At 35.9% G+C, this 14,222-nt stretch overlaps 1 protein-coding gene across 3 annotated transcripts in view; it reads right to left on the bottom strand.

Moving 5' to 3' along the window:
* Window positions 1–14,222, bottom strand: part of LOC127866131 (DNA ligase 1-like) — a 95,646-nt gene that overhangs the window by 33,417 nt on the left and 48,007 nt on the right. For all 3 annotated transcript variants that reach the window (XM_052406535.1, XM_052406536.1, XM_052406534.1), the window contains 3 exons: window positions 5,364–5,489; window positions 4,369–4,425; window positions 3,560–3,732 (listed from right to left, as the gene is read on the bottom strand). In XM_052406535.1, coding sequence (XP_052262495.1) covers window positions 3,560–3,732; window positions 4,369–4,425; window positions 5,364–5,489 — 356 coding nt within the window. The remainder of the gene's footprint in view (window positions 1–3,559; window positions 3,733–4,368; window positions 4,426–5,363; window positions 5,490–14,222) is intronic.

Here is a 14,222-nt window from a genome sequence, read left to right on the forward strand (position 1 = left end):
AACAATTAGCGCTAATTCATTACCATTTTACATAAACGAAGTCAACGCATTCGATACAGCTGTACTGCACACGCGTTTAAAAGAAGTGTAACGTGTCAGTTAAGTACCTTGTGTAATCTACATCCCTTTGTGTTAAAACCGGATTAATCTTGATTACGAAACAGCAGTGAATGTGTGCATGGATTATGTTGGAATTTAATGCCTCATGTCTACGGTAAAGTTTTAAAATATTGTTCAACTTAGTGTTTGTATTTGTTAAAACATAGAGCACGATTGTTCGTTAGGATCTTAAATTCGCCGATCGGTCGACTGACGAAATTTATGAAAATTAATGCCTGACGATTAATAATGGTTTCACAGTAATACACTTTAACACGATTATTTCGAACACCGGTAATCCGAAGTCACCGTTATTTCGAAGTATTTTACCGGTCCCGATTTTGGTTCTTCTTTGTTTAATGTAAAATTTCATTGTTAATCTGAACTTCCTTAAACCGAAAACATTGTTAATTCTAATTGATTCTGTCGGTCCCAACACTATAATTCACACCTAATCATCAATCTTTATTCCGAAGTCAAAGCTGCAAAACGCTGAGCATAATTTCACACCTATGTTGTCTGGGCGTGGCGCATCTAAAGCTGATAATTACACCTTTGTCGTCTGCGCGTAGCTTGTTAATTTTATAATGTAGTCATAAGCCGATAATTACTATTTATGTAGTTTTGCATTCTTTAGTAACAAATAAACGTGTCACATTAGGTCCGAGTAAATGTGGTCCAATTGAATTCATCTTATATAAACTCTACCGTCTGCGAGCAAAACACGGGCGGAAGAGAGTTCTTCAATGTCCTTGACAAATTGGACAAATATGTTAAACCCGTCCAGTTCAGTGCTGACATCACGTCTTATTTACAAAAAATGTTAATTCCTTTCCGAAAATGTATTCATCTGTATTAACATGTATGACAATTTGTGCAATTTGTTATATTTTCTATTGTCTGATAATTTGTGCTATTCATGATATTTTATACGATTTGATAATTAGTGCATATTCATTATATTTAATATGCTCTGTACTTAAAGAAAACATAAAAAGCACAAAAAGAATCGTTTTATTCCTTCGTTTGTTACAAGTAGAAATCTATTGCAATGACTAGTTAACGTTTTTAAGTAAAACAATTATTAATAGCAGCGTGTAACCAAACCATGCAAATTTCACAACGTTTCATTATTACAGAATCAAAGAAGTTGTTTGTCATATGTTCATTTCGAATTATCGTTAATCCGAAGTTTTTTTAACAGTCCCGACAACTTCGAAATAACGGTATTAAAGTGTATAATGAAAATTTGGACAATTTAAGGGCAATAATTAAGGCTTTTATTATGTGGTTTTGCTCATTATCAAACTTGATTGAGATCTTTCAGCAACTTTGATAAGAATGCTTGAGAAATGTGAATGCAAGAGTGTTTTCAAACCAAATGTGGACGGACGGCGGACAAAGACCAATTCTAAAACCTTACCTGAGCAATCAGGTGAGCTAAAAAGTGTGTTTCACCAATCAGAGCCATTTTTCAAATTGTCCGAGAAATCAATAAAACCAATGTATTGACTAAGTTTCACGATGATTAGGCAAAAAATGTGACTTCTATAGTATTCGATCACAAGGTTTCTCTCTAGTTACATAAGGAAAACTACCCCACCCCCCTGGCGGCCATGTTTTTTTTACCGATCGGGACCATTTGCGAACTCATCTGAGATATTTATAAAACCAATCTTTTCACCAAGTTTCATGATGATTGGGCAAATAGTGTGACTTCTAGAGTGTTCACAAGCTTTTTTACTATATAAATAAAAGAAAACTGCCCCCTCCCCCCAGGCAGCCATGTTATTCAACTGACCTGAACCATTTTCAAACTCAACTCTTGTATCAAGGAAACAAATGTTCTGACCAAATTTCATGAAAACTGGGCCAAAAATGTGACTTCTAGAGTGTTCACATGTTTTTAATATATACATATAGAGAAAAAAGCCCCGCCCACTGGCATCCATGTTTTTTTCATCCATCTGGACCATTTTCAATCTCGTCTGAGATATCAATAAAACTAATGTTTTGACAAACTTTCATGATGATTGGGCAAATAATGTGACTTCTAGAGTGTTTACAAGGTGTCTCTATAGCCAAATAAGGAAAACTGCCCCGCCCACTTGCGGCCATGTTTTTCAACAGACCGGAACCACTTTTGAACTCAACCAACATATCATTAAGGCAAACATTTTGACTAAATTTTCATGAAAATTGGGCCAAAAATGTGACTTCTAGAGTGTTCACATGTTCCCACTATATACATATAGAGAAAAATTCCCTGTCCACTGGCAGCCATGTTTTTTCACCGATCTGGACCATTTTCGAACTCGTCTGAGATATCCATAAAACCAATGTTTTGACCAACTTTCATGATGATTGGGCAAAAAGTGTGACTTCTAGAGTGTTAACAAGGTTTCTCTATAGCCAAATAAGGAAAACTGCCCAGCCAACTGGCGGCCATGTTTTTCAACGGACCTGAACCACTTTTGAACTCAACCAACAAATCATTAAGGCAAACATTTTGACAAAGTTACATTAAGATTGGGCATGAAATGTGACTTCTACAGTGTTTACAAGATTTTTCTTTTTTTTTGACCTAGTGACTTAGTTTTTGACCCAGCATGACCCAGTTTTGAACTCGATCGAGATATCATTGGACACATTTTCTGACCAAGTTTCATGAAGAACCGACAATAAATGTGGCCTCTATAGTGTTTACGAACAAATGTGGACGGACAAAGACCGGTCACAAAATTTACCTGAGCAATCAGGAGAGCTAAAAAGGCACCAAATGATAACAATATTCTAGGCATTAAACATGCAGGTTTTTTTGGAGGTTGTGGGGGATGGGGCCTTTAGCCCTTATGTGGGGGAAATTTTACGCGAGATTTTCCACTTTGGGGGATTTGTTTACTTACTTTCTCATTCTTACATTTGTACATGTTTGCACTATATTCATTGCTTTTTCATAATTTAGTACGTCTGACAAGATTAAATTGAAAAAGAATTGAGTTAATATAATCATGAGACACATCTTTCTATTAAAAAAATATTTATTTTTTGTTTTAAGGGGGGAATTTTTTGGTCAGTAAGGGGGAAAAAACGGTCTAGTTCGGAGGGGGAAGACGCCCATATTAGGCGTCTGTTATATAAAGGTAAAAAAAACCTGACATGAGATGTGTTTGTCAGAAACACAATGCCCCCTACTGCGCCGCTTTGAAGCCATATATTTGACCTTTGACCTTAAAGGATGACCTTGACCTTTCACCACTCAAAATGTGCAGCTCCATGAGATACACATGCATGCCAAATATCAAGTTGCTGTTTTTTGCAATATTGCAAAAGTTATTAAAGTTTTGAGACAAAATGACAGAGTGACAGAATGACAGACAGACAGGCCAAAAACAATATACCCACGATCATTCGATCCAGGGGCATAACAAAAAGACACATTATGGTAATAACATGGTACCAGTGCTTTGTGCAATAGCTTTCATAAGCACAGTCTCTCCAATTCCCAGTTCGACGCCTTCATAAGCTGGGGCCAGCTTGTTGAGACACAGGTACACACAGGGCAACAGCTCATCAGGGGAGAGCACTATCACTGAGCGGAAGAAATTGCTTAGGATTTCTACTATCTTCAATCTGCAATTGATAGTGTACTATGGTATTGAAAGCCATACATACTTAGGTCAAACTCCGACAAACACTGCAGCCAGTGTTCAAATACGTTTTTGAAGAAATGTCTGTCAAACACATTCCTAGCTTCCCAAATGGCTCACACTTTGGTTAATCAAATCATACTTTTGAAAGTCAATTAAAGGAGGAAAATAAACAAAATTCCAATGTTTTATAGTTTAGAATTTGTTTTGGTAATTATTGAATGGCTAGTTAATCAATAAGTTAACCATGTCTACTCATTTTGATATCAGACTTAAAGTTTTACAACCTACAGTTGCTCTTAAAGACATCTCTATTGAAAAATAAATGCTATATTTCTGTACGCCAACATTAGTTGTTTATTTATTGGTGTCATTGTAACGTAAGTAATATCAAATTCAGAAACAGTTCTACTCAGCCTATCATTATGTTAAAATTACAAAGTTAAGTTTTGAAAAAACATGGCAAATGAAGCCATGTACCATTCCATAATAAAATTAAAATTGCAAACTAATACGGAAGATGTGTTTTTAAAACTATTAAAATTTGTTTCTCTCCATGCTTTCTTAGAAATGACATATCTAATAAAAATTAATGACTTATATTCATATAGAACTATACCTTGCTGAGACATTTTCTATGGCTTCAAATGTTTTAGCGAGAGCTAGGTATGGAACTCTGAAAACAAGTAAAAATAAGATAATTGAGCATTTTTATGCAAACAAGGAAATTTTAATGTATCCCATATGTGATAAACATAACTCGAGTTAAGTCTGGTCAGCAGCTATTCTGTCCACTTTTAAGCTCTGCTGGCTTTGTGGTCAAATTAGTGGACAGCATATCTCTTGAACAGGATATGCTACCTGTATATGGCATACGACTCATTATTGCATGATGAGTATGCATCTATCTGTCGCGTTAGCATGTATATAAAGGACTTATGTTACTTGAACAGCTTTATTTAAACTATTTAATAATTTGATTGTTCATGATTTGTAATGCATACAAAAGCTTTCGCATTGAAGAAACCCATGTCCTCAAACATTAATATTCCTTGAACAAACAAGAGCTGTGTTTGTGAAAACACAATGCCCCCTCCATATATTTGACCTTTGACCTTGAAGAATGACCTTAACCTTTTACCACTTAAAATGTGCAGCTCCATGAGGTACACATGCATGCCAAATATCAAGTTGCTATCTTCAATATTGCAAAAGTTATGACCAAGGTAAAGTTGAATGTTGAAAGTTAAAGACAGAATGACAGACAGACAGACCTAAAACAATATACCCCTGATCATTCCATCCAGGGGCATAAAAACATCCTTCAAACCCACATACATATGAGAAATTAAAAAATTAGCTGTTAAGGCCTGAATCAAAGTGGAACAGTACACGCCTCAGCCTGGTGGCCATCATTGGGACCAGGAGAGATACCTGCAGCCTGTCGGTTCATATCATGTACCTACTTGTCTCCGTGTTTCCAGCAGGCATGGTGTATGGGGTGGTAGCTGCTGTATCTTGGGTCATATAATGTATCTACTTGTCTCCGTGTTTCCAGCAGAAATGGTGTATGGGGTGGTAGCTGCTGTATCTTGGGTCATAAAATGTACCTACTTGTCTCCGTGTTTCCAGCAGGCATGGTCTATGGGGTGGTAGCTGCTGCGTGTTGGGTCATAGTCCACCTCCTTCTCCTCCTCCTTCTTAGACTTGCCCATCATGGCAGCGAAGGGGTTCACAACTCTGTAAAACAGTGGTAATAAATTTAAGTATTTTACTCTCGCTACATTGGAAATGGGCATGGGTCCTTATATTTAAGAGCATGAAGTTGCTAAGGAAAGAAAACATGTGTGATTCCCCACCAAATTGTATTTTAAAGGTTAATATGCCTGCAAACAGTGACAAAAAGAGCACACTTTTAACAGGTTTAATTGCTTGTAATGTTACTCAATTCTTAACAATCTTAAATAGGATATCTGCCTCTGCTTAGTTTTTTGAAAATTCATCAATCTTTTTTCATTTCAAAGTCATGCTCCTGGAGTTTGTCACTGTGCCCCCAGACAGATTTAGGAAATCTTATAATAACTTGATCAAAATAGCAGTGCAAATTGAATCACACAGGGTTTTCACTAGGCTTTATCCAAGGTTGATTGATCACATCCCAAAAATTGGATGTGTCAATATACAGTTTTGGAGAACCAATACAACTTCAAGGGTCACCCAAACTAATAATGTTTATGCAATTGTTTTTTGGTCTGTTCACTTAAATAAAATGTTATGGGTATTAAAGGGGCCTTTCCACGTTATGGTAAATTGACCAATTAAACAAGAGGGCCTGAAAGGCCCAAAGTTGCTCACCTGAGATAACAAGATATTATTGGGAAAAAAACTTCTGACCAAGTTTCATGAAGATCAGAAAATAAATGTGGTCTCTAGTGTTAACAAGGTTTTACTATAGCCATATAAGGAAAAATGCCCCGCCCCCTGGCAGCCATGTTTTTCAACCAACTGGCATCATTTTTGAACTTGTCCAAGATATTATTGCGATGAATCTTCTGAACAAGATTCATGAAGATAGGACAGTTAATGTGGCCTCTAGAGAGTTAACACGATTTTACTATAGCCATAAAAGGAAAAATGCCCCGCCCCTTGGAAGCCATGTTTTTCAAGCAACCAAAACCATTTTTCGAACTTATCCAAGATATCATTGGGACAAATCTTCTGACCAAGTGTCATGATGATCGGAAAATAAATGTGACCTTTAGTGTTAACACGGTTTTACTATAGCCCATATAAGGAAAAATGCCCCGCCCCAGTGATGGCCATGTTTTTCAAACAACCGTCATCATTTTCAAACTCATCCAAGATATTATTGGGATGAATCTTCTGACCAAGTTTCATGAAGATCGGACAATAAATTTGGCCTCTAGAGTGTTAACAAGATTTTACTATAGCCATATATAGCCATATAAGGAAAAATGCCCCGCCCCTTGGCAGCCATGTTTTTCAAGCAAACATAACCATTTTCGAACTCAACCGTCATATCCAGATAACACATGTTCTGACAAAATTTCATGAAGATTGGACCAAAAATGTGACTTCTAGAGTGTTCACATGTTTCCACAATATATATATAAAGAAAACTGCCCCGCCCACTGGCGGCCATGTTTTTTCACTTATCTGGACCATTTTCGAACTCGTCCGAGATATCAATAGAAGCAATGTTTCCACCAAGTTTCATAATGATAAGGCAAAAATTGTGACTTCTAGAGTATTCACAAGGTTTCTCTATAGCCATATAAGGAATACTGCCAGCCCCATGGCGGCCATGTTTTTCAACGGACCGGAACCATTTTTAAACTCAACCAACATATCATTTAGACAAACATTTTGACAAAGTTACATGAAGATTGGCAACAAATGTGACTTCTACAGTGTTCACAAGGTTTTTCCTTTTTTTCACCTAGTGACCTAGATTTTGACCCATCATGACCCAGTTTCGAACTCAGTCGTGGTATCAATGGGACAAATGTTCTGACCAAGTCTCATGAAGATCGGACCTCTAGAGCGTTCACAAGGCAAAATGTTGACGACGTATGACGGACGACGGACAAAAGGCGATCACAAAAGCTCACCATGAGCACGTTGTGCTCAGGTGAGCTAAAATAAGTTGTTTCAGATTCGCAAATTTTTGTTATAGTTATGATATTTGTGAGGTAACAGTTACACTGAACATTTACCATGCTCTAAAATAGCCATTATATGCATCTTTTGACGATTTAAAAACCTAAAAATTATATAGCGTTGCAACGCGAAACGATTGAATAATTTGGAGAGTTCTGTTGTTATAGTTTTATTTTGTCAAACTACGAGGATTGCTTATATAAAGTATAAAATACATCCTTAACGATGTGAGCACAGATGGCCGAGTGGTCTAAGTGGGTTTTCTATTATTCCAAGGGTCAGTGGTTCGAGCCCTGTTGAGGTTTACTTTTTTTTCTTCTTTTTTTTTTAATTGAATTCTTGGTTTTTTACTGGAGCTTTTTTAATCAAATGTTTACATTTATCAACATTAAGCATTTAATGACAAACTTCAATACATGCCAAAATCAGTGGAAAAAACATACCAAAGGCTATAATTCGTCACAGCTTCATTTGATTCCTGTACAATCATCTACTCATTAAGTTATTCACCTATGAACGTTTGGGCAAGATCCATCCAGTTCTTTAAGTGGAGTTAAAAACAAAAGCATTATATGTACCATCACACAAGTGCAATGCTTGACATCCTTAATGATGTGAGCACAGATGGCCCAGTGGTCTAAGTGGGTTTTCTATTATTCCAAGGGTCAGTGGTTCGAGCCCTGTTGAGGTTTACTTTTTTTCTTCTTTTTTTTAAATTGAATTCTTGTTTTTTTACTGGAGCTTTTTAATCAAATTTTTATATTTATCAACATAAAGCATTTAATGACAAACTTCAATACATGCCAAAATCAGTGGAAAAAACATACCAAAGGATATAATTTGTCACAGCTTCAATTGATTCCTGTACAATCATCTACTCATTAAGTTATTCAACTATGAAAGTTTGGGCAAGATCCATCCAGTTCTTTAAGTGGAGTTAAAAACATAAGCATGATATGTACCATCACACAAGTGCAATGCTTGACGCCTCTCACCCAGTGGGAAGGTTAAAATACTGTTATAATGTTCAAGCCATACTTAAATTACTATTTGCAAAAAAAAATTAGAAAAAAATGTCCAAAAAACAAATCATGATTTACAATGTAAATGTTTTAAATTAAAAACTTTATTTTGACCCATGATTACACACAATTAGAAAAAAATAAGGAAAAGAAACAAAATTATGGCAAATAAAAAGTGAACAAATATAACATTTGATAAAAAATAAGTTATTTTATGAAGCAATCAGCAGCTGTACAAATGTTGCCTGTGAGCAAAGTGACTGCCTATGGCTTCCCATCTATCACAACAGCAGGCTTCCCTTCCTCATTAACGGAATCCTTGGACTAGCCTACACTCGTTAAATGTGTACATGGCGAACACAGGCAACAACTTCAGCTTTCTTTTTTACGAGAAAATTTTTCACCAATACTGGGCTATTTTTGTTGCTATGGAATCTGATTGCTGAAGGCAATTTCCTTAGCTACTTACAAGTTACAACTGGTATAAGTAATACTAACAAAAACATAAGAAATAATGTTAGTTGTGTCAATTGTTGGTTTGTAAAGAATAAATATTATATTATATCTCAGATAGTGTATTAATAGTTTTTCCAACAAAATGTATATTTTGCTTTAAAAAAAGCATATAAAAGCTTTACTCACAAAATTTAAGAGTTTATGGCATAGAGACATAATCTTCATCTGGTCTTTATACTTTTATGTAACCAGTATAGTGCTATATAGTGACCAACCATTAGGCTTTCTTTTTAACTGTAGTATAATGAATAGAAAGTACAGATAACTGACCTAAATCTTCTACATCATGTGTGCTCTTACTTAAGTGTACCTTTTCTGAAACCCATTCCAAAACATGTCAATACCATTACAAAACCAACGTCAAATTTTATTTCATTTTAATGGGCAACAGCTTGAATGTCTGCAATGAAAACTGTCCGTGGGGTCAAACAAGTTTTGACAACTCTAAAAGCTCCTTTAATTCCTGAACCATAAACTGAAGGCATGTATGACAACAGTAAGCCATTACATAGCAGAGACTCTAAAAGCTGCCTGTCACTCAAGCCCTAATGAACGACCATACCAAATGGACTGATCCACTGCTCAGACAATCCTAGAAAAACCAAGTCCATAAAGACAGCCACCAGCAACAAACTGACATGAAAACTTGTAAAATAGCATGCCGCCCAGTAATCTGTTCTACAATCAAAGTACTGACAGTACTGGTGTGACGATGCTTTTGAAAAGGATGGATATAAAAGCATCAATTTAAGTTTATCTACATCACCACAATTGTGTATGTGGGAACGAACATTTTGGGTAAGAAAAAAATGTGTACAAAAATTTTGGGTACAAAAATTATGCCAACAAAAATTGCGTACAAACCAAAAATTGGTTACGAAAAAAAAAAAAGTAAGAAAAAAAAATTTGGGTAGGAAAATAAATTTTGGTACGAAAAAACATTTGGGGGTACGGGGAAGTAGTACCCGTGGGGAACTTGACCCATTCAGCGAATCTGGGAGGCGGGTTACATTCTTGATCAAATGTAACAAGAAATATCTTTTTTTAAATATTCGACGTGTATTTTCTGTACCACTTATCTTAAAAACGTTCTGTTACAGTAAAACATTTGTGTGTTATAACATTACGTTTCAGCAGATATATTCAAAACTTGACATGCTCTTTAATTACACCATGCTTTTTGATATGTCATACCAAACTTTATATTTCGTTGTTTCCTTTCCTAAGTTAATGATAATTGTGTACGGATGTGATTTCACATGCCCATCTGTATGAATATATAATGTTTTCTCTTTTGATTATTGTTTTTTCTCTTATTCAATAAGCTTAGGCATGTTTGTTCCTTAAGTACGACATACTTTTATGATGATTCCCGAAAGTAGGTATGAGCACATAGTCGTAAGAGCACTTGAATACGTGAATTCGCCCATGATCACATGGTAAGGTTAACTAAATCTCTGCGATATGACCTAATATGTGTTTAAAACAGCAAACAATATCCAACAAACGAATGATTATCAAACATAGTATGTACACTGATGTGGCTCTGTAATTTCTGTTTGAAAAGTTTATTAAATATGCAAAATGAGAATGCACGCATAAAAGCGAGTTTCATAGATATCGTACGGCTATTATGTTGTTTATATACCATATTCACTATAACGTTTACAAATGGCAGGTTCGAAATCATTCGTTTTCTTTACACTCATGATCGCGTTAAACGTTAATTATACACGTTTTCATTCTCAATTTGTTTAGTCACGACAAATGTCAAATACAATACAGACAAGAGCTGTCAGAGGACAGCGCTCTCGACTATTCGAGTGCTCGACAGTATAACGTAAGCCATCATGGAGAGGGGGGGGGGGGGTATAATGTGGGTGTGTGATCATTTAATAGATGATCTTCCAAAAATAAGAGAAAAAAAAAATTGGGGGGGGGGGGGGGGGTTAGGGGGATGTGGGGGATGGTTTGGGTGGAGTGCATTGTGGCATGTCAGGTAAGTGTTGTTCTGTCAAAGTGTGAATCAAATGTGATCATAAATAAAGGAGTTATGGCAATGTAAGCAAAATTTATTAATTTGACCTTGAGAGTCAAGGTCATTCAAAGGTCGAGGTCAAATTAAACTTGCCAGGTACAGTAGCATCATGATAGTAAGAAAGTATTTGAAGTTTGAAAGCAATAGCCTTGATACTTTAGAAGTAAAGTGGATGTTAACACAAAATTTAACAAAATATTCAAAGTTACTAAGACAAAAAAGGGCCAAAATTCCGTTAAAAAGCCAACCTGAGTTATGCAACTTGCCCTGTACAGTCCCCTTACCATTGTTAGCAAGTTTTCCAAGTCTGAAAGCAATAGCTATGATACTTAAGGAGTAAAATGGACCAAAACACAAAACTTAACCAAATGTTCAATAATCTAAGTATAAAAGGGGCCATAATTCTGTCAAAATGCTTGATATAGTTGTCTGCTCTTGTTTATAGATTGGGATCATGTTGGTAAAGAAGTATGCAAAATATGAAAGCAATATGTCAAAGGACAAAGGAAATATTTGGGGTAGTACGCAAACTTTAACATAGATTTATAAATCTAAGTATAACAAGAGCTGTCAGAGGACAGCGCGCTCGACTATTCAAGTGCTTGACAGTATAACGTAAGCCATCATGGAAAGGGGGGGGGGGGGTGGGTATAATGTGGGTGGGTGATCATTTAATAGATGATCTTTCAAAAATAAGAAAACTAAATTTATTTTTAATTTTTTGGGGGGGGGGTTGGGGGGGGTGGGGGGAGAGGGGGTATAATGTGTGTGTGTGTGATCATTTAATAGATGATCTTTCAAAAATAAGAAAAACAAAATAAAAATTGGAGGGGGGTTCGGGGGGGGGGGGGGGGGGGGGGGGGGGGGGGGCGTGGGGGATGGTTTGGATGGAGTGCATTGTGGTATGTAAGGTAAGTGTTGTTTTGTCAAACTTTAACATAGATTTATCAATAATATGCACATTCTAAGTATAAAAGGGGTCATAATTCTCTCAAAAAGCTTGATACAGTTGTCTGCTCTTGTTTATAGGTTGGGGTCATGTTGGTTAACAAGTATGCAAAATATGAAAGCAATATGTCACGGGACACAGGAAATATTTGGGGTAGTACGCAAACTTTAACATAGATTTATCAATAATATGCATGTTCTAAGTATAAAAGGGGCAATAATTCTGTCAAAATGCTTGATACAGTTGTCTGCTCTTGTTTATAGGTTGGGGTCATGTTGGTAAAGAAGTATGCAAAATATAAAAGCAATATGTCAAAGGACATAGGAAATATTTGGGGTAGTACGCAAACTTTAACATTTGCGCGCTAACACTAATGGGAACGCTAACGGGAACGCCGACGCCGGGGTGAGTAGGATAGCTCCACTATATATATTTCATATATAATAATCGAGCTAAAAATGCATAGTTTTTTCATTGATCTATAAACATATAATGGATTGAATATAACTGATTTAAAATTAATGTTTTCAAACTATTATTAAATCTTTTTCCCAGAATATGCTGTCCTATTTATAGCTGAGCTTCCTTTACCTTTATCAATGATAATCAGCGAGGTATGCTAGATTAGAAAAATCAAGCTATCTCAATCAGACTGGCTCGGTCTTTTGCATAGGTCGCCATTGTGAAGAATTTGTTCATGGTATGATAACTTAGACGAGCTTCTTCGGAGCATCGTCAAAAATGAAGACACCAAAAGCTGTTAAGGGTGTAGCTTACATGTACAACTGACCATGCATTAAAACAAGATGCAACATTAGCAAAAATTTAGGTCCGGTCAAGTCTCGGTTTCTTCAATAAGTTCATACCATAATATAATTATTGGTAGTACTTTAATTAGTCTTTGTGTCTTTGTTATATGAATTGTGTTCTTTAAGAAACAGAATTTAGATAAATAAAATGCTGGTTAAAAGTATTTATTTACATGTTCCCCTTTTATTTGAACACCCAACACACATTTTTCCTGTAAGAAACCAAACTAGAGAAAATTTGACTGGACCCTAAAATGAAACTTATAGGCACTACAGAAATTCAAATACCAATACATTATCAAAATACAAATAATTAAAACAATGTTATTTTTTTAGTGAAGTGGGAAAATAAATATCTGCACAAGCATGTGCACAAGTAAAAGTATGTTAATTGTCTCATTAATGAGAAAAAGAAATCATATTTTATCTTAATTTAATGCTTTTTATTTTTTTTTTTCATATTAGTTATTTTTTAGTTTTATGCCTGTACTATTTCCTCATTGATGTATAGTATTTGGGTTAAGCAATGTTGCATTGCACTATTGATTCAAATGTGATTTGTAGGGGCTGCCACTGGCCCAAAACAACTTGATACCAGCAGAAACAAGAAACCGTTGGAGACGGGTGATGCTCCCCAAAGGTTTTTTTTGTCACAATATTGCACTATATATTCAGATAAAAGGAAACGTCTTGAGGGGCATAACTTTGGACAAAATAATACGATGGATGGTTTAGCAACTTAAAAATTTCGAAGGGCCATAACTCTCTAAATAAATCATCAAACCAGAACCCACAAATAACATGCGCATCTCCTCAAGGTAGTTAAGCTTCATATAAAGCTTCATTGAATTCCAGTCAGTAGTTGGGGAGAAATAGCCCGGACAAGAATTGCACTATATGTACAATGGAAAATTTCAAAGGGCCATAACTCTGTGAAAAATCATCCGACAAAAACCGGCTGATAATATGCATATCTCCTCTTGGTAGTGAAGCTTCCCATAAAGTTTCATTGAATTCCAGTCATTAGTTGGGGAGAAATAGCCTGGACAAGAATTGCACTATATGTAGTTAATGGAAAATTTCAAAGGGTCATAACTCTGTGAAAAATCATCTGACTAGAGCCCGCTGATAATATGCACATGTCCTCTTGCTAGTGAAGCTTCCCATAAAGTTTCAGTGAATTCCTGTCATTAGTTGCTGAGAAATAGCCTGGACAAGAATTGCACTATATGTACAGTTAATGGAAAATGTCAAAGGGCCATAACTCTGTGAAAAATCATCCGACCAGAACCGGCTGATAATATGCACATCTCCTCTTGAATTCCGGTCATTAATTGCTGAGAAATAGCGGACAAAAATTGTGCACGGACGGACACACGCACAGACAGACAAAGCTGCGACTATATGCTCCCCCCAAAATTTTTGGGGAGCATAAAAATGTATAACTAAACCATACTG

The sequence above is a fragment of the Dreissena polymorpha genome, chromosome 2 (assembly GCF_020536995.1).
Source record: "Dreissena polymorpha isolate Duluth1 chromosome 2, UMN_Dpol_1.0, whole genome shotgun sequence".
In the NCBI taxonomy this organism is placed as follows: Eukaryota; Metazoa; Mollusca; class Bivalvia; order Myida; family Dreissenidae; genus Dreissena; species Dreissena polymorpha.